The sequence below is a fragment of the Panthera tigris genome, chromosome F2, assembly GCF_018350195.1.
Source record: "Panthera tigris isolate Pti1 chromosome F2, P.tigris_Pti1_mat1.1, whole genome shotgun sequence".
In the NCBI taxonomy this organism is placed as follows: Eukaryota; Metazoa; Chordata; class Mammalia; order Carnivora; family Felidae; genus Panthera; species Panthera tigris.
Genome location: NC_056676.1, coordinates 75,114,430 through 75,139,793, shown reverse-complemented (window position 1 = coordinate 75,139,793; position 25,364 = coordinate 75,114,430). Strand labels below are relative to the sequence as shown.

Here is a 25,364-nt window from a genome sequence, read left to right as displayed (position 1 = left end):
GTGATGGGGGGCGGTTCCCGTTCACATACATTATTCGTGATGCCGGGGCCCAGCTCTTCACATAGGATTATGTTCAATGCACGTATACTCCATTGCCCAAGGCTCTCCCTCGGAGAGTGCTTAAAAATAGCTTAAAAAAAATCTGCCAAGTTTCAACATGGAAGAAATGTGGACGCATAAAATTACAGAGCAACTGTTGGCCCAGCGTTAATTATAGCTGATCCGGAGCATTTCTCATTTTATTTTGTTAATCCACTTTCAGCAAAGGAACACCCATGGGATTTCTCCCTTGCATTGAATAAAAACGTTAACTTTGTGAGTCACAGAAGCTGCTGTGTTCATCAGCATTTTATGAGACGCGTGACGATAATGCCACAAATTAGCGCCTGTGCGGCTGGGAGCTTCAGCCCTCCGAACCTCAGGGCTGGGAGGGCACCTTGGAGATCATCTGTGGGTGTGGCGGGCCTGCGGCCCCAGTGGAGGCAGTCGCTGGGCGGGGCTGTCTCCTCCCTGGCTCTGGCCCCCGTGGCTGGTGACTCTGGCTGGCTCTCTCTCTGCACATTAGCCTTCGGAGGAGGCTTGAAGACCAGGTTTCACTTTAAAACATTTGAAGGCCGCTTCTGTTTCGAGCCTGTAGAGATTCAGAGACTTACATAGAACCTGTCATATTGGAGGTGGGAGCCAGTTAGGGGCTGGGGGACCCAGACCCTGACTAGCCTGCTGCCCTTTCTGCTGCCCTTGGAGGTATTGGTCTGGGCTGTGCCGGTCACCGAGGTATCGGTCACCGAGCTGGGCACGTTGCCTTCATGGTGTCCCTCCACAGCAGACGAGGAGACAGAAGCCCAACAGGCCCAATACACACAGGGGCCAGGGTCACGTGGCTGCTTGGGCAGAGGTGGGTTCACGTCTAGGTCTGGGCTTCATGGCTGCCCTTCTCTCCCACTTCATGTGTCATTTTATTTTAATTTAATTTAATTTAATTTAATTTTATTTTATTCTCTTTTGTTAACTAAAGACATTTTTTTCAATGTTTATTTTTTTAATTGTTTTAATCTTTATTCACTTTTTGAGAGACGGAGCATGCGCGGGGGAGAGGCAGAGGGAGAGGGGGGACACAGAAGCCGAAGCAGGCTCCGGGCTCTGAGCTGTCAGCACAGAGCCCAATACGGGGCTCGAACCCACGAACTGTGAGATTGTGACATGAGCCGAGGTCAAATACTCAACTGACTGAGCCACTCAGATGCCCCTTAAATGTTTATTTTTGAGAGACGCAGAGAGAGAGGTGGGGGGGGGGACCCAGAATCTGAAGCAGGCTCCAGGCTCTGAGCTGTCAGTGCAGAGCCGGACATGGGGCTTGAATCCATGAACCGTGAGTTCATGACCTGAGCCGAAGTCGGATGCTTAACCAACTGAGCCACCCATGCGCCCCTCATGTGTCATTTTAAATAAGAGATTCACTTGTGAATCAGAGTCCACGTTTTACCTTACGTCTTTACCTTTAAAATGTGCTGTGTAAATTTTTTAAGTTGATGTATAGCACCCTGTAGAAAGGTATGTCCGGAATAGACAAACAGCTCCAGGAAATGTTCACAGACTGAACTCGCCGTGTGCCCAAACAGAACCCCGCCATACCCTAGAAGCCTCGACCCCAGGACCTCGAGTAAGGGTGACCCCAGCCTGACTCAGAGAGTGCGAGGAATCATGTTGCTTTTCTGCTTCGTGTGACCGGAGGCTCGCCTGTCCTCGGAGTCTGGCTTCTCCGGCTCAGCATCAGTGCCGCACAGAAACGCGGCTGTAAATGGGAAGGCACTGTAAGACATGAGAATAACTTTTGTGCAGATGCAGAATTGGGTGGGCAGTGGCTGATGCTGATGAGGACAGAGAATCCGTGGCTGGCTGCAGTTGGGTCTGATTCACCTGCTGGGCTGACCAGGATGGACGCAGCCCCCACTGGACAAGCAGCAGCGTCACATGGGGACTCACTTAGGATGGGCACTCGGCCTGGGGTTGGGGGGGGGGGGTGAGCTCTGCTTCTGCTGTGTGCTCACCTGCCTGCCGTGTGCCTTTTGGTCACCTCCCTGGGCCCAGCTTGTGCATCTAAAGTGGGGACAGCAGCCCCTCCCTCCCTGGATTGATGTGCAGGTTAAGTGGGTGACGGGCAAACTACGGCGCCTGGCAGAATTAGGATCAGTAAATGCTAGCTAGCCACGTTTTCATTATGGCCAACTTCTTCCGTCCCGTGAACGGAGGCTGTAGTGCCCTGATCGGCCACCAGAGGGTGTTGCTAGCACGTGTATGGCGGCCACTCGTTTCCTGCGTGTTGGTAACAACCCATGTTTTTGTTTTCTGTTTTGTGATTTGCTAACAAAGCCGTTTGTCCTGTATGTGGTGGCCCTCTGTTTCCTAGTTCTAGACCTCTTGCCAAGCCGTGCAGTGGACACGCTTACTAAGTGTGTGGTCTGGGTGGGCAGCACCCACGTCTGGAGCTCTCATTTGCCAGCTCGCCGCTCCCTGGATTGAATTGCTGTAGTAAATTATGACAGACACGCAGAGGGCGAAGTCCCCCCTTTTGGTGTAGCGCCTCTTCTTCGTTGTAATTAGCGGTTGGAAGTGTCTCTCTAAGCTTGATGCGGGCTGTGGGTGGGGGACCGGGGCTTGGGCTCCTCCCAGTGACCTGCTGTCGTGTTACAGGAAATAACGTGCTGTCCCGGCACATGTTGGCCACCAGGCGAGTGGCCCGTTGGAAGGTGTGGGTCAAGTTTTGACCTTGTGATTTATCGGGCTGGTTTCCTTGGCAACTCACTAACTTCTCTGAGCCCTTGCTTTCTCCTCCATAAATTGGGATGATGATGGGGAGGAGGATGATGAGGGTGATGACGATTGGGGTGGGAGCATCGACTTCGCTCCTTCACGGGTCGGTGGGGAGGATCAAGGGCCCACAGACATGAAGCTCTGTGTGAGCGAAGGAGGCAGTATAATATTATTCTGTGGCTGGGTTGGGCAGGGAAGGTTGAGGGTGCTACTTTGGGCCACGAAGTCTTCGTGTCTCCCCTTCCCATGGCTGACGTGGGGACTTTCCTCGAACCCCCAGCTTTGGGAGCTCCGGTGCCTTTTTCTGCCTGGCCTCCCCTGATCCTGGGCCCTCTGCGCACCTGGCCCGCCCATGTGTAGTTCTGGAATGTAGCACTTCAAGGCTAGGCTGTCCACACCCACCAGGCATCGTGTTGTGCTGGGTATAATTTTTGTGGAGAGAATGCCTTTTTCTTACTGATTCCGAATCGGAATCTGTCTTGCTCTGCTGGTTAAACCAATTTCCTCTTTTTTTTTGTTTTCCTTCTTTCTTCTTTTTTGTTATCTGAATACTGTGCGCTTTTCTTTGTCATCCTAACGTTTCATTTGGAGAGAATGGCAGAGAGGCATAAGGCATAACGTCTCGTCTACCCTTGCCTGGCCAGCCACGTGTCTAATCACCTCAGAGAGAAATATCGACAAATCATCAGCCGTGGGAAACGTTTTTGTCCCGTGTCCAGAGTCTGTGTCTCCAGCTCAGTGTCCGCGGCTGTGGCCTCGCTGCTTCTTCCAGCCAGTGTTTGGCCCAAACTGCCTGGGGTCAATGTCTACCTCCCCGCAAGAGGGAGACCTTATTTTGTCCCTTACTATCCCTTTATTTCTAATACCTATTTAAGCGGGCTTTAAAAATTTCGTTTCTTTCTCGGATGCTCACCCGTGTGATCATGACTGTGGAGATCTCTGAAACGAAGGGTAGCTGGCCTTTGAATATGCCTGCCCAGAGCCAGGAAGTGTTCCTGGGTATTGGGGGCTGGCTGGTTAGGAAGAGAGTCTGCAGCCCGCACTCTGCCTCCGTCTGTCCGTCTCTGTTTCCTCGGACAGGGCTCCCTGTCTTTCCCCGGCAGGCTGGCTGCAGCCCTCAGGTCACCCGCTCGGAAAACCTCTTCTCAGAGGTTGCATTTGGAAGCCCTCAGGACAGGTCTAACCCACGAACTTGATCTGTTTGGCCTGCACAGGTTGGGTTTTGTTTTGTTTTTGCAGAAAAATCTCATTCAGTTGCCAGTGTTTAAAACCCCAGAAATTCCAGATACAGATTCAGCTTTTTGGCCTCCTTCGAGCTGGGAGGCGGCCCCGTTCTGATGGGGCAGCTGTCCGTGTGCCTCGCTGCTCCTGCCTCCCTCGGGACGGGCCTCCTGCCGTGGGGGCCGGTGGCCTCGCCACTCCTGGGCAGGCTTCCCCGGTGGGTTTTCCGCGGACCAGGACTTGCTGTCTGCCTCCAAAGGCACCTTCATGTGCCTCCCTACCTTGGATTTGTTCTCCCCCTCTCTACTCTGAAGGCTTTTCAAGGGTTGTGCTCTGCCCTTGTTGGCTGGCTTCTAGTCCTCGTTTTGGGAGCTCCCTTCTCCTGCCTCAAGCTGTCCTACCATCTCCTGGGCCAGCTCTGCCTCCCCTCCTGCGAAGTCTTCCTCCACATGCTTTCCTGTGGCGTGTGGTTAGTATGTTCCTGTATAGACACATGCCCACATGCATGCACGTACAAGATGTGTTCCTTCCTAATTTGTCCGTTTCTTTCGCACTGACCGAGTGGCTTTGGAACCACGTAGGCCTGAATTTGATCCTCTCGTACAAGTGATAGCATTCTTATCTGTAACAGGGGATAGTGATGTCTTCACGGCTGACTTACGTAGGAGGACCGCCTTGTACAGCTGTGTCCACTGCACACTGCACCAGGGCAACACATCTAAGGGGACTCATTCACCTCATATATTTGTGTATTCCTTATGGCAGCTTTCTGCAAATCGTAGGAAAGTGTCAATGTTTCAAGAAAATCGGTATATTGTGGCCACTTTCTGACAGGGGGAGCTAGTGTCTTGAGGAAGGGGTGCATTTACCCCCTTTCTCCTGGAGGCGTCTGTTAGCGACAGCCCTGCTTGTCAGGATCACACGCGACGGAGTGTGAAAGTGCTGGCATTCAGAAAATGTTTGTCTTGTCCTCTTTCTGGAAAGCAGGGTTTCAAATACCGTCACGGAAGTAAGCCCGGAAGTGGAGCCCCCAACCCCAGGGTGTGTTGGGGGTGCTGGGACAAGAGCGAGGCTCGAGTCAGGCTCTCCTGGGCTCGCGCCCGCCCTCCCTCCCAGCACTGAGACCGAGCTGCACTTCCGTGGGAATCTGGAAGTGTTACCGAGTCCTGTTGACTCAAAGACTCGCGTTGTAGCATCGCTAAAATCAGGAGCTGTCTTACAGCCTGTGTGATAAGAAACCAGTGTGTCTTAGTTTATTTGGCAGCGTTTTCATCTTTTTTAGTGGTATGTAAAGTATCAGTGCCTCTTAAAATGGGTGTTGTCTTAGATTTGAGGAAATACAATAATAAAACCCACTTCTTAGGATGGCTGTAAGATTAAGTATAGCATGAGCCTTGCGTGGTGTGGCTGGTGGCGAGGGTTTAATTGATTTCAGCTCCCTGGTCTTTTACTTCTTCCTCATCGAATCGCCTGTGTGTTTGGTTACCGCAAGTTCCCGGTCATCGTGGTGATGATGATGATGTATGTGGCGCATCCACAGCTGGTGGAAGGTTCTGTAAAATAAATAAACTAAATGGAAGATAATGTCGTGTCCTGACCCACGCCTCTTTTCCTGAAGATAAAAGGAAGAGGTATTTTTGATTGTACGAAGCTGCGCAATGAGCCTTTTTCATCACATTGGCTGTGACAGCAATCTGGCTTTATGTTGTTAAAATATTTCCACTCTTATTGGAAAGCTGCCAGCTCTTACGAATTTAATAACTTAAGGGCGAGTGAAAAACAAGAAAACAAAAATATTTAACTCTGAAAGAATTTGCCAGCCCTACTGTTTTCATAAGATAGATAATTTAATAGGATCTGAGTTTTGGCTGTTGAACTCTCTTTGAAGTTCATCAATCTGAGTAGAAGATAGTTACAAAGCAGAGGGTGATTTATACTAACCCAGAAGAGGAAAGAGATTTTTTTTTTTTTAAACTAAAGCTTTTAAATAGAGTAATCTAATAGTCTGGTAATGTAGCATTTTGTCTTCTTGTGAGCGTTGATAAATGTTTAAGCATGTTTAGAATCATCAGTTCGTCTCACATTTATTGAGTGCCTACTGTGTCCCCAGTGGCATCATTGCTGAGGGTAAGATGGACGGCGTTGGGCTGGGTGGGGCTCCGGCTACAGGGAATGGGGGCTCCGGGGGCGGAAGGTGCTTGACATAGACGTGGGATGCCAGCCCTTCAGAGCCCGTATCACCCCGCTATCCCACAGAGGTGGGCACAGGGACCTGGACTGACCCCTTTCTGCCCAGCCACCTCACCCCACCCTCCTGAGCCCTAGATTTCTCATAGAGTGTTTGGGATTGGATGGAGTTGTGGATACGTCAGGCAGGATACACGCCGCTTCTCAAGTTCAGTGTCCTTTCTGGAGGAGCCACACTGGTAGGCAGAGGTCTGTTTTGTCTGCCACGGTACTTTTTATTTATTTTTTATTTTTATTAAAAAAATGTTTTTTAATGTTTATTTATTTTTGAGAGAGAAGGGAGAGAGAGACAGAGAGCGAGCAGGGGAGGGGCAGAGAGAGGGAGGGAGGCACAGAATCCAAAGCAGGCTCCAGGCTCCGAGCTGTCAGCACAGAGCCTGATGCGGGGCTCGAGCTCACGAGCCGTGAGATCGTGACCTGAGCCGAAGTCGGACGCCCCACCGACTGAGCCACCCAGGCGCCCCACTTTTTATTTGTTTAACTTTGTATTTTGAAATACCTTCTGGAAGGTTTCAAAGATAGTACTGAGAAGTCTCGTATACCCTTTGCCTGATTTACTCCATTTGTTTTTTGATAAAATATACATAGCATGAAATTTATCATTTTGACCGTTTTTAGGAATACAGCTTAGTGGCTTTAAGGACACTGACAGTGCTGTGCAGCCATCCCCACTGTGCAGCTCCAGAGCTTTCTCATCAGCTCAACCCCACCCGAGTTACGTCTTATGTAACTCTTGTGCAGTATCAGAGCAAGGAGTTGGTGTGGTACAATGTGCGCGCATAGTTCTGGTCCCTTCTTATCACGTGTGTGGGTTCGCGTAGCCACCCCCTCAGTCCACAGGCAGAAGTCTTGTTGACGTTTTGCCGGCGTGCGTGAGGAGTAGAGATGTTACCGCCCTATATGCCCTCTGTACCCTCCGCTTGTCGTTGTCGCAAATGTTTCTTCTGCATATATTGAGAACCGCATCAGACAGACTTCTGCTTTTTGCTTCAACTGTCAAAAATACTTCAGGAAACTAAAAGAAAAAGGAAAATCTGATGCATTTGCCCGTATTTTTACACTTTCCTTTGTACTTTTTTCCCTTTTGATGTCCCAAGATTCGTTGCTTTATCGTTTTCTTTCTATTCAGGGAACTCCCTTTAGCCATTCCTAGAGGTTAAGTCTGCTGGACAGCGTTTTTACTTTTCCTTCCTCTGGGAATGGCTCGGTTTCCCCTTTATTTCTGAAGGACGTTTTTGCTGGATGTAGAATCGAGGTGATCACTTGCTTCCTTGCTGCACTCGAACAAGTGCCACTTCCTTCTGGCCCGCGTTGTGTGTGTTGGGAAATCTGCTGTCACTCAGATAGTTTCCCACATGGGAAGCTGTTCTCTGGGGTCCCCCCCTTGTCTCCAGTTTTCAGAAGTTTTGATTATCATGTGCCTTGGCGTAGATTTCTTTGGGTTTATCCTGTTTGGGATTTGCTGGCCTTCTTGAACGTGTGGGTTTATGTCTTTTGTCAGAGGTGGGAAATTTTCAGCCATTATTTCCCCGAATCCTTTCCCAGCCCCACTGTCTTTCTCCTCTTTTGGGACCCTGGTGCCACACAGGTTAGATCTTCAGTTATAGTCCCACACGTCCCTGAGGCCCCGTTCAGGTTTTTCAGTCTGTTTTCCCTGTTAATCAGATTGTGTGCTTTTCCTTGTTCCATCTTTGAGGTCCTTGATTTCTTTCTTCTGTCTTTTCCATTCTGTGTTGATGCTTGAAAAATTATGAGGAATGACTTTTTCTTGAATTCCGAGCATTTTAGGTGTAATGAGAGTCTGGATCCTCTCCGAATCTTCTGTTTTAGCAGGCCCCCTGACGCTGCTCTGGTGCAGACTTGGGGTGTTGCTTCATCACTGCCGGTGAGGGTAGGTAGAACTCCAGGCTCCCTCCTTGGCCTCTGTTGATGCCTGCGGGAAGATGTGCCCCAGTACTGCTGGGCAGGATGGGGGTTCAGGCTCCCCACGGGGCCTCCTCTGACCCCAGCCCAGCAGGGAGTGGAGGGGTGCTTCCTTAATTGCCTGGTCCGGGTGGAACCCTGCTCCGCCTTTGCCCACAGGGATGGGAGTGGGCAGCAGTGTGGTCTATGGGCTTTGGCTCTTGTAGGGTGGCTGTCGTCCTGAGCTCAGTGCTGGGAGAGGGACCGGGGTGGAGGGCAGGGTGGACGGAGGGTGGAGGGGCCAGGGCATTAGGGCCCCTGAGGGGAGGGAAAGGATAGGCGTGCATGATGTTTCTTTGTCTCTCTGTCTCCTGTGATGCACAGCAAACTGCTCAGTGATGCCGTTTTCCTCAAGGGGAAGATAATGGGGCTGTCTCTGTTCTACAGGGCTCTGTATTATTTAGCTGTATTACGATGATTTTGATGATGATAGCAATAATAATAATAATAATAATAATAATATAAATAAAATAAAATGAAATAAAATAAAATAGAATAAAATAAAATAAAATAAAAAACTCTGTTGTAGGACCAGGAGACCTGGGATGCCTGAATGCTGTCCTGCTCTGGTCATGCCACCTTGAGTGTCCCAGAGGAGATGGACTTACAAAGGACAGCAGCAAAAGGGACAGCATGCCCTTGATTGTGTGCTGGGGCCGGAGCAGCCTGTGAGCTGGCTGAAGCATGTGACTTCAGCTCAAGGCTGAACAGACTGTTTACTCAAGGGCCTGAGATTTGTGGGGAAGTCCCCTTGGGAGCAGGCCAGCTTTAGCTCACCTGTGTGTTGCCTGTGGCCAGAGTAAGAGGTGGGACCTGTTAGCTCCCAGTGACCCTCCCCGGCGTCCCAGGGGCCTAACCAACATCCCGGGACCTACAAACCCATTCTACTTCATGACCTTCTTCAGGGAGTGGGGTCAGAGGCTTGCTCATCCGAGGTCCCCAGACAGGGTGGTGGTAAGCGGGTGGAGTCAGAGGTCACAGACAGGATGTGGCTTTTCCTGGCTTGGAGTGTTTGCACATCAGAGTTTAGAAATGGGGACTTGCTTATGCAATTATTTGGAGATTTTCCTTCTTAAAAGTATAGAGTAGTTGGCCAAAACTGGCAAATACTTCATAGAAATTGAACACTCAGACCCCAAACTTCTGTGATTTTCTTTGTGTTGAACATGTGATTTTCTCTCTGAATTCTTTTGTTGAGGAGGAGTGCACAGTAATTGGACCTAAAAATGCATCCAAATTATAGCATCTTCATCAGAATGAGCTGACAACATAATTATGATTGTTTTTCAGGGTATAAGATACATTTTTTCATATTTGTCCACTATAAAAAATGAAAATAGCTCCCCTGTTGTTATTTTGGTGGGATAGCAGTTCTCCATGTTTGGGGGGAGGCAGTCTGATCTGCCACTCTCTTCCCACGTGTCGGCATTTTGCTTTGTGAGCATCTTTACGGAGGGCACGGTTTCCCTCCTTCTCGGAGACCTGCGGGGCGTTCAAGAGGGAGCACGGTGTGTTCTCTCTGGGCTTCTGGAAGCAGCCACTCTTAAATCCAGGGTTGAATCGGGGCACCTGACCGGCTCAGTCTGTAGAGCGTGCGACTTGTAGTCTCGGGGTTGTGACTTTGAGCTCCACGTTGGGTGTAGAGATTACTTAAAAAGAAAATCTTAAAAAAAAACTCAAGGTTGCCCGGTCGGTGGCAAAATAGAGCCCGCCCGCTGGTGCAGCTCGGGGCAGTCGTGTGGGCCTGTGGGCTGTTCCACGGCTGCGTTCCTTAGCGGTGCCGACCTTGGCAGGGCCACGTGGCTCCGGGGAGACCCGGGCCCAGGTCAGGTAAGGCTGCATTCCACCTTGACTCTGCGCTTCCCTGGCTGGGTGGCCGAGGGGAGGGCAGCCTCTCTGAACCTCCTGGGTCACGTGTCCTTACCTCTGCCCACACCTTGGGATCTCCAGGTCTAGCCTCCACCCGCCTCGTGGAGCGGACGTGCAGCAGGCTCTGGGGAAGCACGTGCTCCTTGACAGCAGGCAGCCGAGGTCAGGTGCCAGCCTTACAGTGCGGCGGACTCGCCCGACCGCTGAGCGATGGTGGCGGCTGACTTGCAGCAGCCTCCAGCACTTGGCCAGACAGAGATGCAAAGGTAGTCTTATTTGTCTGGTCTCTAGACAGTGCCTGGTATGCCTGTGAGCGGAGACCCCTCCCCATAACTCTGTGGCCCCCGAAAGTTCTGTTGCGTGAAATGTCACAGAATTCTCCTCCTGAAAGCGTCACAGAAACCGATAATCCGTACAGGTCTGTTGGGAAGTAGTTTCGCAAAAACCGTTAAGATGCACCTGTTCCCTGACGTGTCCGTCTCCCCTGGGCAGCTGGGGCCTGCTCCTTGGGGGGCTCCCGCCAGAGTCCTCTCTGCCCCGGGGCCTGCAGGGGGCGCACCTGTGCCTGCTGCTCAGGACGTACTACAGTGAACAGGGAAGAACTTGATCAGTGGTTTGGGGATTATGCTCTTTGGAATGACTTTCATTTCAGATGCTGTTGGTTACGACGGTGAGGATTTTAGCCTGACTTGAAGGAACTCCACTCACGGGGTGTAGCCGAACCAGCTCACGTCAGAAGCGGGTCGCAGAGAGTCTGGTGTCTGCTTCCTGTGGGCCGTGACTCGGGCAGCCTGCTTGTCCTCTCTCAGCCTCGGTTTCCTTACCGGTGGGAGGGGGATTACAAACCCTTTTCTGCCTGAGTCATGAGATCGCTGTTGGGTCAGCAGGAAGCGTGTTGAAAACAACGTGGCCTCGTAGAAAGACAAGAAGTGTTGCTGTAATCTCTTCCTCTTTGAATGGGAAGCATTTTGGGCTCCTTAGGAATAAAGCATTTCTTGGAAAAAATAAAATATCGATTGACACTATTCACGAGATTGCCATTGAAGAAGCAGTGTTCTGCTTTGTTACATTTCTGTTTCTGGTGTTGTTTGGTCGGGGACAGTTCTCTTAGGTCGTCACCCCTCCTGCTCGTTCGTGGAGAAGCCCTTCCTTTGGATCCAGAGGGGGTTACTTGTGCAGCTCCGGTGCCTGGCGGGGCTCCGTCCTCACTGTGGCAGTGGCCAGCAGGCTCAATGCCTTTCTTTCCTGTCTCCTCATGGGAGGGGAATCTTGCCGTGAGGAGAAGGAGGAGGAAAATAGGGGTGGGGGAGGGCAAGGGGGTGGAGAGCAAGAGAGAGTCTGGTGTTAAGATGGGAGAAGTAAGCGTATGGCAAGTGGCAGAGAGGAAGGATTGGTGTTCTGGAGAAAGAAGTTACTGGAACTCGGTCGTTGGGCGGAAGGGGCCGTTGCCTTGCCCCCTGTCCAGTGATCTTCCAGGGTGGGCTGTGGCACCCTCTTGGCAGGTGCAGGCACTAAGGATGCACTGTCTTCGGAGAATTTTAAAGCAGTGACAACATTTTTTAAAAAGTTTAATTATTCTGAGAGAGAGTGCAAGCAGGGAAGGGGCAGAGAGAGAGAGAGAGAGAGACAGAATCTGAAGCAGGCTCCAGGCTCTGAGCTGTCAGCACAGAGCCCGACATGGGGCTTAAACTCATGAACTTTGAGGTCATGACCTGAGCCGAAGTTGGATGCTTAACCGACCCAGCCACCCAGGCGCCCCAGACGTCATAGCATTTAAGTGTTGGTCTGCTTTTTTGTTTTTTTATCTCCCTGATCCACCAATTCTAAACAGTGTCAGTGGTAAAGATACTGCCTGCACTGGGGTAGCCCACTCCCATGGGTCCCCTCCCCCCCTCCCCCCCCCATCTGTGTCACTGCTGGTGCCAGCCTTCATACCGGCAGGAGTCAGGCCGGGTGGGTGGGTGGGTGAAGGTGCAGATGGGCGGGCAGGTGTGGCGGAGGAAGCCCTTGGAGGCCGTCTTCTGGTGGCTGCACGTGAAATAGGAACCAAGGTCAGCGGCCGCACGGGAGGATGGGCGGTGGGAATGGAGGGGTCTGAGACATTTGTTCACCATCCACGGAGAGCAGGTGGCCTAGAGATGGCCTAGGATCGCTGTAGATCCGTCCAGCCTCCACAGAGAGCACGTGGCCTAGAGCGTGTGTGCCTGCCAGGCGGTACGGAGAGGCCCCGTGGGGCTAGTGATGGTGAGGGCCCAGCCGTGTGGGTGACGTGGGCGCGGGCACGTGGTCGGTGGAGTGCTGTGGTTTCCTGAGTGCCTGCTGTGTTCCCACTGCTGAGTGGGCACGTGAGCTGCGTGTCCTGTTTCGTACCAATGACCGAGGAGTTCTCACTACTCCTCGGAGATCACCCAGCTTTACAGCACTCACGGGTAGGGCTGGGAGTGTAATCTGGGTCCCTGCGGCTTCAAAGCCATTGTCCTGTCCATCGTACCAGTTCTTCTTGTTGTCAAAAAAAATTCCAGCTTCTAATTATTTTTTGATCCTAAATTTAATATTCCTATCTGTACCTACAGTTATCTTATCCAACTAAAAATGAGAGTTTTCCCATTATGTCTTCCTGCCTAGTATAATGGGATGAACTCTAACAGACTATTAGTAAATATTTGTGGATGGTGGTACTGCTTTCAAATAGGAATTAAGTAGCTTAAAAAAATCAACAGATTCCCATTCTTCTGGTTTCCAGTCCCTGTGCCAGCCAGTGCAAGGTGTCTCGGCTCTTGAGAAATGCTATTTTGATCAATTTTTTCCTGGTACCTAATTGGAGAGAGCCTTGCTGGAGCACTTCATTGCTGTCAGTGCGGTGCATTCATTTGAAGGCTGGGTTTCGTTCTTTCGTGTTGCCATGTCGATGCCAGAATCTGGGCTGTCTGGTAGGCTTTGGTAACGCGGGAGTCCGTATCAGATGCTCTCCGGAAGGGCGGTGGTTTTGAATTTCGGAAGAAAGAATTTTGTGGCAATTGGGGCCACCTGAAGTTAGAAGTGAGCTGCCTGGTGTGGAGGTATCCATGAGAGGGATGCAGTCAGGTGGAGGCTGGCCATTGCTCAAAAGGGCAGCCTTCAATATTTTCCTTTGGCGACTGGAAGTAATCATTGTTTTTGTTCAGATGAAATAACGCAGTTTGCTTTTTCTCCCCCCCCTCACAGAGAACACGGCCATCTTCATGTGCAAATGCTGTAACCTTTTCTCACCAAATCAGTCGGAGCTCCTCTCCCACGTCTCTGAGAAGCACGCAGGAGAAGGGGTTAGTGCGGACGAGATCATCATTCCCCTCAGGCCTCTGAGCACTCCTGAACCCACCAACCCACACAAAAGCGGAGATGGTAAGGGGCCCGGGGTGCCGGGTGAGGGGCCACGGCCACGGATGTGCCTGCTGGTGACGATGGCTGTGATTTGCCTGCCAGCCCTTCGAGGCTGGGTTTCTGTTTGCTGGGCATAGAAACCCGGAAGGTTCCCGTCTCCAACAGTTAACAATTGTCCAGTTGTAGGTCCATTCAAAATAAGGTTGTGGTTTTGAATTCACTGTACCTGGCCTCTGCAGGTGCTTCTCTGGCTTTGGAAGGAAGAATGAACGAAGGAACGAATGAATGATTGAGGGAATGAAAGGCGGGGATAGTGTCCAACAGCGTAAAAAAAACAAACGAACCGTGAGCTTGTTGTCGGACGAGTGGGGGTCTCAGCCAGCTCTAGGACCTACCAGTTGCATTACCTGAGGCAGATGATATAGCTTCTCTGAGCCACACCGTGCTGCCCTGACAAATGAAGAGAACAGGCCTGTCACCAGGTGGGCGCTGAGGATTGGATGACTCCTGGCACAGGAGACAATGAAGGGAAGCTGTGACAACATACGTGATGAATGTGTAAGAATATATAATCTGAGACCCCGCGTTTCTGGACTGAGCGTGTAACCCTGGAACAAGGATCCAAATGGCAAAGCTTTGGTTCGCACAGACTCCACCAAGTTCACAGTCGGTGTGTGAAGTGAGATACATCTTGTCTGCAGCGTCCAGACATCTCCCACTGAATGGCGTCAGATGCGGCAGGTGGATGGATTAGAGAAACCATCTAGGCCCCGTAATTAGGTCCCCACAGACAAAGACAATGTGTAGCCCGGTAAGAGTAGCTGCAAACGACAGTGGGGAAAAAAAGCCCACAAAACTATTTTTATATGATGAGGGACAACGGCCAGTCGTCTGTGCAGAAGTGCAGTCTGTGGCCATCAGTGTTCCATCACAGGATTCATTAGCCACACTGATAACCGACTGCTCTTTCCTGGGAATATTCAGGCTGGCATTTCTAAGTAGACTGGCTTATTGATCATCTGTCTGACGTCGTTAACAAGGAGAGAGTCCAGACAAAACATGTTTTGGTTAATGAGTCCCTCTGGCCGTTCCCAGGGAGCTCAGAGGAATACACCTGACAGAGGAATAAGTTGTTGAGAAGTTAAGGGAAGTTCTGCAAGTCACTGCTAGTGGCGGAAGATGAAACCGAGAGAACCCAGCACCTGAAACTGGTGATGGCGAATGAGGAGGAGCAGGAGAATTTGTGTCCTCGTCACCGGCAGCTGGTAGTGCTGTGTTCACGGTGTTTCAGCTCCATCACTGGCCTCGTGAGCTCTTTCCACTTCGAGAAAGCAGGACTGAGGTGGGAAGTCACACATGATCACACCTCAGCCGATAGCGCACGTTTGATTCTCTTTGCTTTGGGGACGAGGAGGGGGAGGGAAGTCAATTTGTCATTAAGAATCTACCCAATAGCTTGATTAAAAACGGGCCAAAGACCTGAACAGACATTTTCCCAAAGAAGGCATACAGACGACCAACAGGTGCATGGAAAGATACTCAGTGTCACCACCCATCCGGGAGGGGCAGGTTAAAACCACAGTGAGGTATCACCCCACGGCCCTCGGAATGGCTGCCCTCAGGAAGACAACAGGTGCTGGCAAGGATGGGGAGAAAAGGGAACCCTCGCGTCCTGTCGGTGGGAATGTAAATTGGTGCAGCCACTATGGAAAACGCTTTGGGGGTTCCTCACAAAACTAAAGGTAGAATTAGTAAATGATCCAGCAATCTCACTTGTGGAAATACATCCAAAAGAAATGAAGGATCTTGAAGAGATAGCCACACTCCCGTGTTCATTGCAGCATTATTCACAATGGACAGTCTAAGTGTCTGTCAACAGATGAATGGATGCAGAAAATGACACACACACACACACACACACACACACACACACACACACACAGAGGAATATTATCCAGCCATAAAAAAGGAGAAGATCCTGCCATTTGTAACGTGGACAGATCTGGAAGATACTATCCTAAGAGAAATAAGCTAGACCCAGAAAGACAAATCCTGTATGATCGCACGTAGATGTGGAATCCAAAAGAACTGAATTCATAGAATGAGAGAATAGAAAAGTGGCTTTCGGGCAGTGGGGGGATGGAGAGATGATAGTCTGGAGGGCACAAACTTTGAGATGAATAAGTCCCAGGGATCTAAGGTGCAGCAAACAACATTGTATTGTATACTTGAAGTTTGCAGACAGAGTAACCTTAAGTGTTCTCATCGAAAGAAGAAAAATGGTTACTATCGTTCATTGTGGTGAGCATTTCACAGGGTATTATGGACATTAAATCATCTTGTACACCTTGAAGAAAACATATTGTATAACCTAAGTATATGCAATTTTTGGCTATCAATCATGCCTTAGTAAAGCTGGAAAAAAAAAAAGAAAAAAGAATCTGCCTAATGCTAAGGCCTTCACAGTTCAGCCACGCCTCCCTCTGCCACCCAGCCTGGGAGTAAGGCTCATCCTTCCAGACCTCACTGGAGGATCCCTGATGACTTCCACATTCCCCACGGCTGCCTTCCTGTTGAGCAGTTAAGATGCCTTGGCTTGGGGAGCCCACGTGGCTCAGTCAGTTGAGCACCTGATGATTTCATCTCAGGTCATAGTCTCATGGGTCGTGGGTTCGAGCCCTGCATTGGTCTCTGTGCTGAGCGTGGGGCCTGCTTGGGATTCTCTCTCTGCCTCTCTCTCTGCCATTCTCTCGCTCTCTCTCAAAAATAAAGAAAATAAACTTTAAGAAAGAAAAAGACGCTTTGGCTTTCCAAAGAGTGTAGCTTAACGGACAGATGGAACCAAAACTTTACTCAGGAGCTGATTTAATCAGAACCCCTGTCTCTGGGGTTGAACATCTGTAGACTCAGAAGAATGGATAAACTCTTTTGTAAAATTCATATGGCAGAGAGAAGTCACGTGGATTAACATGTCGAGAACTTTGAGAAAGCTTGTTACAAACCCTTAATTCTATTTTTATTCAGCTTTGCTTATTAAGATTTTCTTCCCACTAAAATGAAATGCGAATGAGGTAAAAGAATCTGAATTTTTCATTTCATTTCTAAATAATGAATAAATGATAAGAGAACAGATCTTCTGGAACTCTGTGCGTCAGTGTTTTCTAACACACACGTGTGCTGATTTCCACCACCCTTGCCCTCGTTACTGATCTTAGTGAAAGAGATGACTGTTTGCTCGGGAGGCCATCCCGGGCCCCCCTCTTCCTAGGGATCCCTCTTCCTGTTCGTCTCCCTGACAGCCAGCCCACCAGGCCCGTGTTCCCCCTCTTACCTGCTCTGCAGTCGTGGTCCATCACTCTGTGGGGATGACCGTGTGGGTTTTTTTTCCCCTTCATTCTCTGAATGTGGTGATTTGTATGGATGGATTTGCATACCCAGGGTCACTTCCTGGGATGCACCCCGCTTGGTGACGCCGCATAGTCCTTTTTAATATGCTGCTGGAGTTGGTCTGCTACTATTTTGATGAAGACATTTATGTTTAGATGCAGAGATAACGGTAGGATCATTTCTCTGATGTCTTTGGTTTGGGAATCAAAATGGTTTGTGGCCTCACAGAATGAGCTGGGAAGTGTTCCCTCCTCTTTTGTTTTTTGTTTTGTTCATTTTTTTTTTTTTTTTTGGAAGATTTTTGAAGTGTTAGTGTCCATTCTTCTGAAATGTTTGATAGAATTCACCAGCGAAGCCCTTTAGTTCTGGGCTTTTCGTTTTTGGTGGGAAGATTTTTGATTACTGACTCCGTTTTTTTGCTTGTGATAGGTGTACGAATATTTTCTGTTTCTTCTTGAATTCTTTTCGGTAGTTTGTGTCTTTCTAGGAAATTTTCCATTTCCTCAAAGTTATCTGATTTGTTGGCATATAATTAATTGTTCATAGTATTCCTTTAGAATTGTAAAAACCTTTTTTTGGTAAGATTAATACTAATTGTCCATCTTTCATTCTTGATTTTAGCTGTTTGAGTCTTCCCTCTCTTTTCTTGGTGAGTTTAGCTAAAAGTTTGTCAGTTTTTTTTTTTTAATTTTATCTTTTGTTTTTCTGTCTCACCTCTTTACACTCTTAATTTCATTTTATTTTTTGTTTTCCTGCTTGCTGTGCATTTGGTTTGCTTCTGTTTTCTCTGGTTTCTTGAGTTGGAAGAGTAGGCCACTGATTTGAGATCTTTCTGTATTTCACATAGGCCTTTACAGCTATAAACTGCCTTGTGAAGGCTGCTTGCACTGCATCCCATGAATGCTCGCATGTTGTGTTTTCCTTTTGATCATCTCAGTGTATTTCCTAGTTTCCCTTCTGATACTGTCTTTGACCCATGGGTTATGTAGGGGTACCATTTAGTTTCCATGTACTTATGAGTTTTTCAAATTTCTTTCTGTCCTTTTTAAAATTAAATCTTAATTCACATACATTACTACATTAGATGCAGTATGTAAGAAGATGGTTATTCTGTATTTTTATACATTAGGAAGTGATCACCATGATGGCTCTGGTTACTCTCTGTCACCATCTGTGGCTGTATCGAAGTTATTACAATATTATTGATTATATTTTCTATGCTGTACTTTTCATCCCCGTGACTTATTTACTTTGTCCCTGGAAGTCTGTGCCTCTTAATCCCCTTCATGTATTTAACCTGTCTCCCCAGCCGTCGCTCTCTGGCAACCACCAGTTCTCTGTAACAACGAGTCTTTCTGTTCTGTTTGTTCTTTTGTTTTTTAGAATCCGTATATAAGTGAAATCATATATATTTATCTTTTTCTTTCAGACTTATTTTACTTAGCATGATACCCTCTGGGTCTGTCTGTGTTGTTGTGAATGGCAAGATTTCATTCTTTTTTTATGGCTAGGTAATATTCTAATGTCTGTCTGTGCGTGTGTGTGCATTGTGTGTGTATACGTATGTATGCACATGTGCGTATATATACATATGTATGTACACACCCCCCACATCTTTTTTATCCATTCATCTATTGATGGACACTTCGGTTGCTTCCGTATCTTGGGTATTGTAAATACTGTCGCAGTGAATGTAGATACGGATGTATCTTTTCAAATTCGTACTTTTGTTTTCTTCAGTACCTAGAAGTGGAATTGGCAGATCGTAGGGTAGTTCTTTTTTTTAACTTTCTGAGGAGACCCCATCCTGTCCTCCACAGTGGCTGCACCAGTTTGCATTCCCACCAGCAGTGCACGAGGGTTCCTTTTTCTCCACATCCTCGCCTGTCTCTTGTGTTTTTGATTTTAGCCATTCTGACGGGCGTGAGGTGTAGTTTTGCCTTTGCACTTCCCTGATGATGAGTGATGTTGAGCATCTTTCCGTGTGTCTTGTTGGCCATCTGTAGGTCTTCTTTGGAAAAATGTCTGCTCGGGTCCTCTGCGCGTTTTTTAATTGGGTTTTTTGTTGTTGTTTTTTGTTATTCACGCGTGTGATTTTTTATTTCTAATTCCCGTCCACATACTTTGTATGATTTCAGTCTCTGTACATTTATTGAGACTTGATTTATGGCCTAACATGTGGTCTGTCCTGGAGAACGTTCCACGTGCAATTGAGAAGCGTTTATGTTCTGCTGATGGTGGTGTTAGGCTTTGTTTTTACAGTGCCGTCCACGTCTTCCATCTCCTTGCTGATGCTCGGATTTTATAATTGAGGAATATGTGCTCAGAGACTGGGGGAGTTACAACAAAACCCTCAAGGTTACCTGGTCAGTAGGTGGGAGAGTGGGATTGGACCCAGCTGCCCTGGTGGCATTTGCTTCTTCTTACACTGATGTGGGTATAATCGAATTCTTACCGTGAAGCTACTTTAAGAATTATTTTCCAGGGCAGCCTGAGTGGCTCAGTTGGTTAGGCGACTCTGGGTTTTGGCTCAGGTCATAATCTCATGGTTTGTGGGTTCGATCCCCACGTTGGGCTCCGTGCTGACATAGAGCCTACTTGGGATGCTCTCCCTCCCTCCCTCTCTGCCCCTCCCCGATCTGCATGTTTTCATGTGCACACTTGCCCTCTCTCAAAATAAATAAATAAAAACTTAAAGAAAAAAGGAATTATTTTCTTTTGTTAACGAATTTACCTTCGACCTAAATTTTTCTTGAACACGTTTTCTCTCTCTCTTTTTTGGTGTATGTATACTGGAAGATTAGTTGCCTGTACAGTTTAATTTTTAAAAGTATTTAAGACTTTAATTAAACTCAGTTTCTTAATACGAGCAAATTTCTTCAAAAGTCTTTCATTAAGAACTCCGAGTCTTTCTTTTTTCTCTCTGTGCAAGTCCATACTATTTGAGGCTTCTAGAAGCTTAGTTTCTCTCTAATGATTTCTATTCAGGCTTAACCTTCACAATTCATTTTAAGTTGAGAGATACTTGAAATGGTTTAATTAAACCTTTAACTGAGCAGTAATTGATTTATTATTTTGGTCTCCCTTTATAACATGAAGGTTCCTAAATCCTTTGGTTTATTTTATAGCCTTTTAATCTTTTTTGCTCATGTAGGAAGTGGTCTGCATTAGAACCTTTCATTTTCTCCCCTCTTCCTAATCAAGTCTCTGGCTGTGGTCCAGGAAGAAACTGCCTCGTGGAGAGAACGTGTGTGTGTGAGTGTGTGGTTGTGTCGGTGAATGTGTGTGGGTGTGTGTTTGGGCGTCAGTGATGGGTGAGCATGTATGTGCCCACATCTCTTCGTCCTGATGGCGCCTGGGGCAGGCGGGCTTCCTGGAGCTGGAACTCAAGCGGGTCACCAGAGAGCCTTGTTTGAGCTCTTTTATCTTGTTCCTCTTTCAGACCTTCCATAGAAACTCTTCTCCTTCTTATCTCTTCCTTTCCTCCCATCCTGCTTCTTTTTTTTTTTTTTTTAATGTTTATTCATCTTTGAGAGAGAGCACAAGTGGAGGAGGAGGGGCAGAGAGACAGGGAGACACAGAATCCGAAGCAGGCTCCAGGCTCCGAGCCGTCAGCACAGAGCCCGACGCGGGGCTCGAACCCACGAACCGTGACATCATGACCTGAGCCGAAGTCAAGACACTTAACCAGCTGAGCCACCCAGGTGCCTCTCGCTTCTTTATTCAGGAGCCGTGCACCTGTTACCTGCCTGGGTGCTGTGCTGGGGGCAGGGTGCCGGACGCAGGGGGCGCTGTTCCCGTGGGTCCACCTCCTGGCTGGTGGGTGGCTGGTGGGCAGAGAGGCGGTTGTGCAGTGCAGTGGGGAAAGCACTTCTCTGGGCCCAAGTGCAGGCTGCTAAAGAGGGGGTCACAGAGTCTAGTTTGAGGGTGAGAGGAAGCTCCCCACAGGAAGTTGGCATCTACATTTAAGTGTCTGTGTTGTCTCTTCTGGACAGCTGCCGCCATAAGGTCTCGCTGAGTGTCCGTAGGCGTGTTGCACTTGCTGTTCCAGAAGCCACCGAAACCTGAGCCCTCTCTTCTACTCTGGTAGGCAGCATGGGGGTAGTTAAAGAGCACCCATCTCGGATACACTCGTTCCAGTTGTGGAGTGGTCACATGACAGCCATGGCTGCCGTGGCCCACAGCCTGCTTTTGTGCAGATTACGAAAAGGCGCCCCCGTTCTGGGCTGGTGAGTTAGTGGTAGCAGGCTTTCTTTCTGGGCGAACCAGCCGAAAACGTGATTGGGGCTGATGCAGCCCGTGCGCAGTGCCCACCCGCCTCGCGGAGCATGGCCCAGGGATCGGCCCCCCGCCTGCCCTCCGCGGGCACAGCTGCGGAGGCCCTGCTGCTGGCCTACGGGAGTGGCTCTCGGCATCTGTCACAGGGAGATAAGATGCCGGCCTTTATTTTTGAAGAGGTTATGGGATAAATACACGTTAATACCTAATGCCTTAGTACGTGGTGAGTGCACGAAGCACTTCACGGCCCCGGAGTCAGAGCGCTCCAAGGCTGTAGCTGGATGACACCGTCATCACTTTCCTGCAGAGTGCAGAGGACAGGTCAAATCGTATTATTTCTGCGCTCGGGAATTAACTGAGCTGACACAGGAGTGAAGCTCACGGACTCGGAGGCAAACAGTGGGTTTAAAGCCTTGCTCTGCCACTCATCTCTTCTGTGTCTTGCGGCAAATTGAGCGATCTTCTTAAAACTCAGCATCTTTTTCTGTAGAATGGGAATAACACCAGTGGTTCCCAGGCATTTGATGGGGAAACGCATGTGAAGTGCTCTGCGCGATGCTGAGCTGTACGTGCTTAATGATCGCTGGTTGTTGCCGTTGTTCGCATGACATTTCCGCATCATTGCTGGGAAGTCCACGGGGAGCAGGCTTGGGGTGCCTTGCCTCCCCGGTGCCTCGTGTTCCAGGGCCAGCCGCAGTCTGTCCCGTGAAGGGGACGCCGTGTTCCCATAAGCCTAGAAGGCTCACACTCCCGCGCCTCTGATATATAATTCATCGTCTTCCCATTGCTTCCTGGGCTCGTTGGAAGTAAAAGTCAGAGACTGAGTGTCAGGCCCAACTGTGTGAAGAGTTTCAGGATTTTCCTAAATTCTTGAGTTGGAGTGACACGATTAAGCCGCGGAGTGAGGGTGGTGGCTTTCTCCTTAGTCTTCAGCACAATGAAATGTGGATGCCCCGAATTCTGCCCTGGCTTTCTTGCCGTGTGAGAAACTCTAAATGAAGAAATCAAGGCAAAAGTGCAGTAATGAACAAGAACGGGTGTGCATTGACAAATCACGTGATGTGATGGTGGCCTGGCTGGGAGGCTGATAGTTCCTTCAGGGAGACTGTCCATGTCAGAATATTAATGAGCATGGCCGTAGTAATGAGCAGCTGTCACTTATCCATCACCTTCTAAGTACTACGCTCAACATCTTAATGGGTTGCTTTTATTTATAAGTGACTATAAAACAGACAGTCTTGTGTTTATTCTTCATATTGGAAATGGAAGCTCCGGGGATTGAACTCAAGGCGGCCTGTCTCCCAGCTGTTGTTCTCTGCACCACACACACTGGTGCCTTGAACATGCTGAGCACCCACCCGAGGGGTACGTGACTCAGTGGAAAGATCTGGGCCGGGGAGAAGGAAACCTGGATCCTGGCTCTGAGCTCAGCAGCAGGCTCTGGAAAATGTGCTGAGTGCCTCGAACCTTTGAGTCCCTCATTTCTTTTCCTATTGAGGAAATTACATTTGCTACATCCATCTCTTAAGGTTTTTATGAGGATGAAATGAGATAATAACTGGGAAAGTGCCTCGCACACTTGAGTGATGTACAAATAAAGGGCTCACGTTATTAGATTTTTAGTAGCGTGGAGCTGTTTTTTCATGGTGCCCATGTTGTCTTCTGATTGAATTTAAAAACCCTTGGCAGAGGCTTCCTGTCCCTTGCTCGTTTTGGCCTTGGATCCTCTGACTGTGAGGAAGCTGTCCCCCAACTACAGCTTTGGGACAGGGTTGAAATGACGCATGCTGGCTCGCCCCTTTCTTCCTTTGGGAAACCGTGGACGCAGGAAATGGCCTCCTGTCATCAAACAACTGATGGACGGGTATTTACTTATTCGGTGGCTACGACATCTCCAGCTCTGTCTGCGATCCTGTGGGCCCTGGGGATTCAACCTTGGGATGTGTGACAGAGGTGGGGAGAAAGGGACACATGCAGTCGGAGGCTGTGTCGGTGACTTACATGCTACGTGTGTCTCATACTGTCAGCGTGAGACCAGCTGGGGTGGCCTCGTGGAGGAGGCTCTGAGGGTTTGAATTGGGGCCTGGGGTGCAGGAGGTGGGCACAGGCAGGGGGCGAAGTGCAGGTATAAGAAAAGAGACTGGGCTTACCTGTGCGGATTTCGGGAGGTCTAGAACATTGCCAAGCAGCTGGGAGAGAGCACAGCTCTGTGTGTTTGTGTGTGTGTGTGTGTGTGTGTGTGTGTGTGTGTGTGTGTGTGTTGAGCCTTGTGAGAAAGGACCTAGAAAGCCAGGTCTGAGTGTTGTAAACAATGGAAAGTTCCAGAGCAAGGGCACAGCAGTGAGACAAGGGGTGGAGGCGGAGGAGGGCGGGAGCGGGAGGTTGGAGGCCGTGTGAAGGGATCTAGGTGACAGGGAATGGAGAGGGGCTTCCGTGGGCAGATGTCTTTGGGACAGATCACAGAGACACCGGACAGAGGGGCCCACGGAGGAGGAAGGGGACGGAAAGGAAGCCCATGCCGAGGTCTAGGACCTCGCTTGCCCGGGGCCCGGGTTCTCAGCACTTCTGCGGGGCGTCCGTGGTCGCCCCGGTTCCCAGTGCTCTTCAGTTATTCCAAGTTCACTTATGAATATTTCATTTTTTGCTAACTAATTGGTCTTGAGCCTCTGCATTATGGATGTGGCAAGATGTAAGATGAGTTTTGTCACCGTCGTGTTAGAGGTTTTCCAAGGCTCTCAGGGCTGATTTTGTGTCTCCCCCTTGACAGCCAGATTATGCACCGCTCACCAGTTTAATTCACTGGGATTTATCAGTGCCTGCCAGCCCTGCGGGATACCAGGTTAGGTGTTGGGGGGGGCAACGGGCAGTCAGGACCAGGGCCGTGAGTCCCCCGTGCACAGACCGCGGCAGGCAGAACCCCGCACCCCGTGGCACTGTGGCACGTGTTCCGGCTTGTCTCCGAGGAGGGAAGGTGGGGTGCCCTGCCGCTGTGAGCGTGCTGAACCCCGGGTGAGGGGCACGGTTGCCCACAAGACTGCTGGCCCCAGCTGTAAGTTTGGGGGTCCCCGGGACCAGCTAGCTACGAATCCGGGGGACCCCAAGGGCTCTCTCAGCTTCCGTGGTTTGTTAGAATGACTCAGAACTCAGGAAAGCAGCATACCAGGATTACCATTTTCTATAAAATGTGAATGAGTCAGAACCAGCCAAAGGGAGAGATGCAGGGGCCGAGTCTGGGGTTGGAGGGTTTGAGGTGTGGACCTTTTGGTCACCCTCCTCCCCCTGTGGAGTCCTGGATGCCTTGCCTTCTTCCGGCTGTCTTACATGACAGGACCCAAGAACTTCCAGCCAGGGACGCTCATCCCAGCCTTCGGTGTCCAGAGGTTTTGTGGGGGGCTTGGTGACCCACTGCCTCCGTGGCTGGCTGTTGGTCCCATGCTCGTCCTGTAGGTTCAGATGAAGACGTTTGTTCTCCGGTTCCTCCAGAGGTCAGGGCCGGTCTGACTTGTCACAGGGCCTGTCATAAATCACGTTGTTAGACCAGGCATACGGGCACCCCTGTCGGGCAGGACCTCCTGGGGGCCTGGAGGTCCCCCCCCCAGTAGCCAGGGGCAGAGGCCAGATGTCTACATGGCTGCGTCCTCATAGGGCATTTCAGAGAGGAGCATCAGGCCGTCTGCATGGCAGGGTTCAGGGTCCCTCTTCGGTGTTGCGCCCGGGCCACAGGCGTCCGTAACTGTCACGAGACACATTTCTGCAGCCCAGCCGACGTGACACGCGGTGCGTGTTTCATAGCCTCTCCGCCAGTCCTTCTCTGCTGTTCCTTGCCACTTCAGTAACTTGCACAAGATCATGCCGTGGTGACAGAAAACAAGGAGAACTGTTCTCATGACCGTGAGGTAAACAGTTCTGTCCTTACTGTATACATCCCTTCCCTCGCCGCCCCCTCCGGCCTCCCGTACACGTCGGCTGGGCCTTGTGTCTACACAGCTGTTCTGCTCGGTAAAACCCGGTGTGGGCCACGGGATCGAAGCGTCCTGTGCCCTCGTTCGTGCCACCTGGTCTCTGCCTTTGCCTGCCTGTTGTGAAGTGCTCCCTCCCCAGCCCCCCGTCTCCAACATGCCCGGACAGAGCGGGAAGGCAGGAATTGTATGCTTTACTGCGGCCCTGGCCAACGAGGGCTCCGCTGTGGCTCTCGGTCGGCGCCGACCCAGCCCGGCCCTACAGCTCCA

General features: G+C 49.8%; 1 protein-coding gene across 10 annotated transcripts in view; it reads left to right on the top strand.

Annotated features, from left to right (window-relative positions):
• Window positions 1–25,364, top strand: part of ZFAT (zinc finger and AT-hook domain containing) — a 251,245-nt gene that overhangs the window by 17,044 nt on the left and 208,837 nt on the right. For 9 of the 10 annotated variants that reach the window (XM_042973111.1, XM_042973108.1, XM_042973110.1 and 6 more), the window contains exon 2: window positions 13,315–13,491. In XM_042973111.1, the coding sequence (XP_042829045.1) occupies window positions 13,315–13,491 (177 nt within the window). Of the gene's footprint in view, window positions 1–13,314; window positions 13,492–13,709; window positions 14,813–25,364 lie in introns of those variants that run through there. The other variant, XM_042973116.1, reaches the window with a different exon arrangement.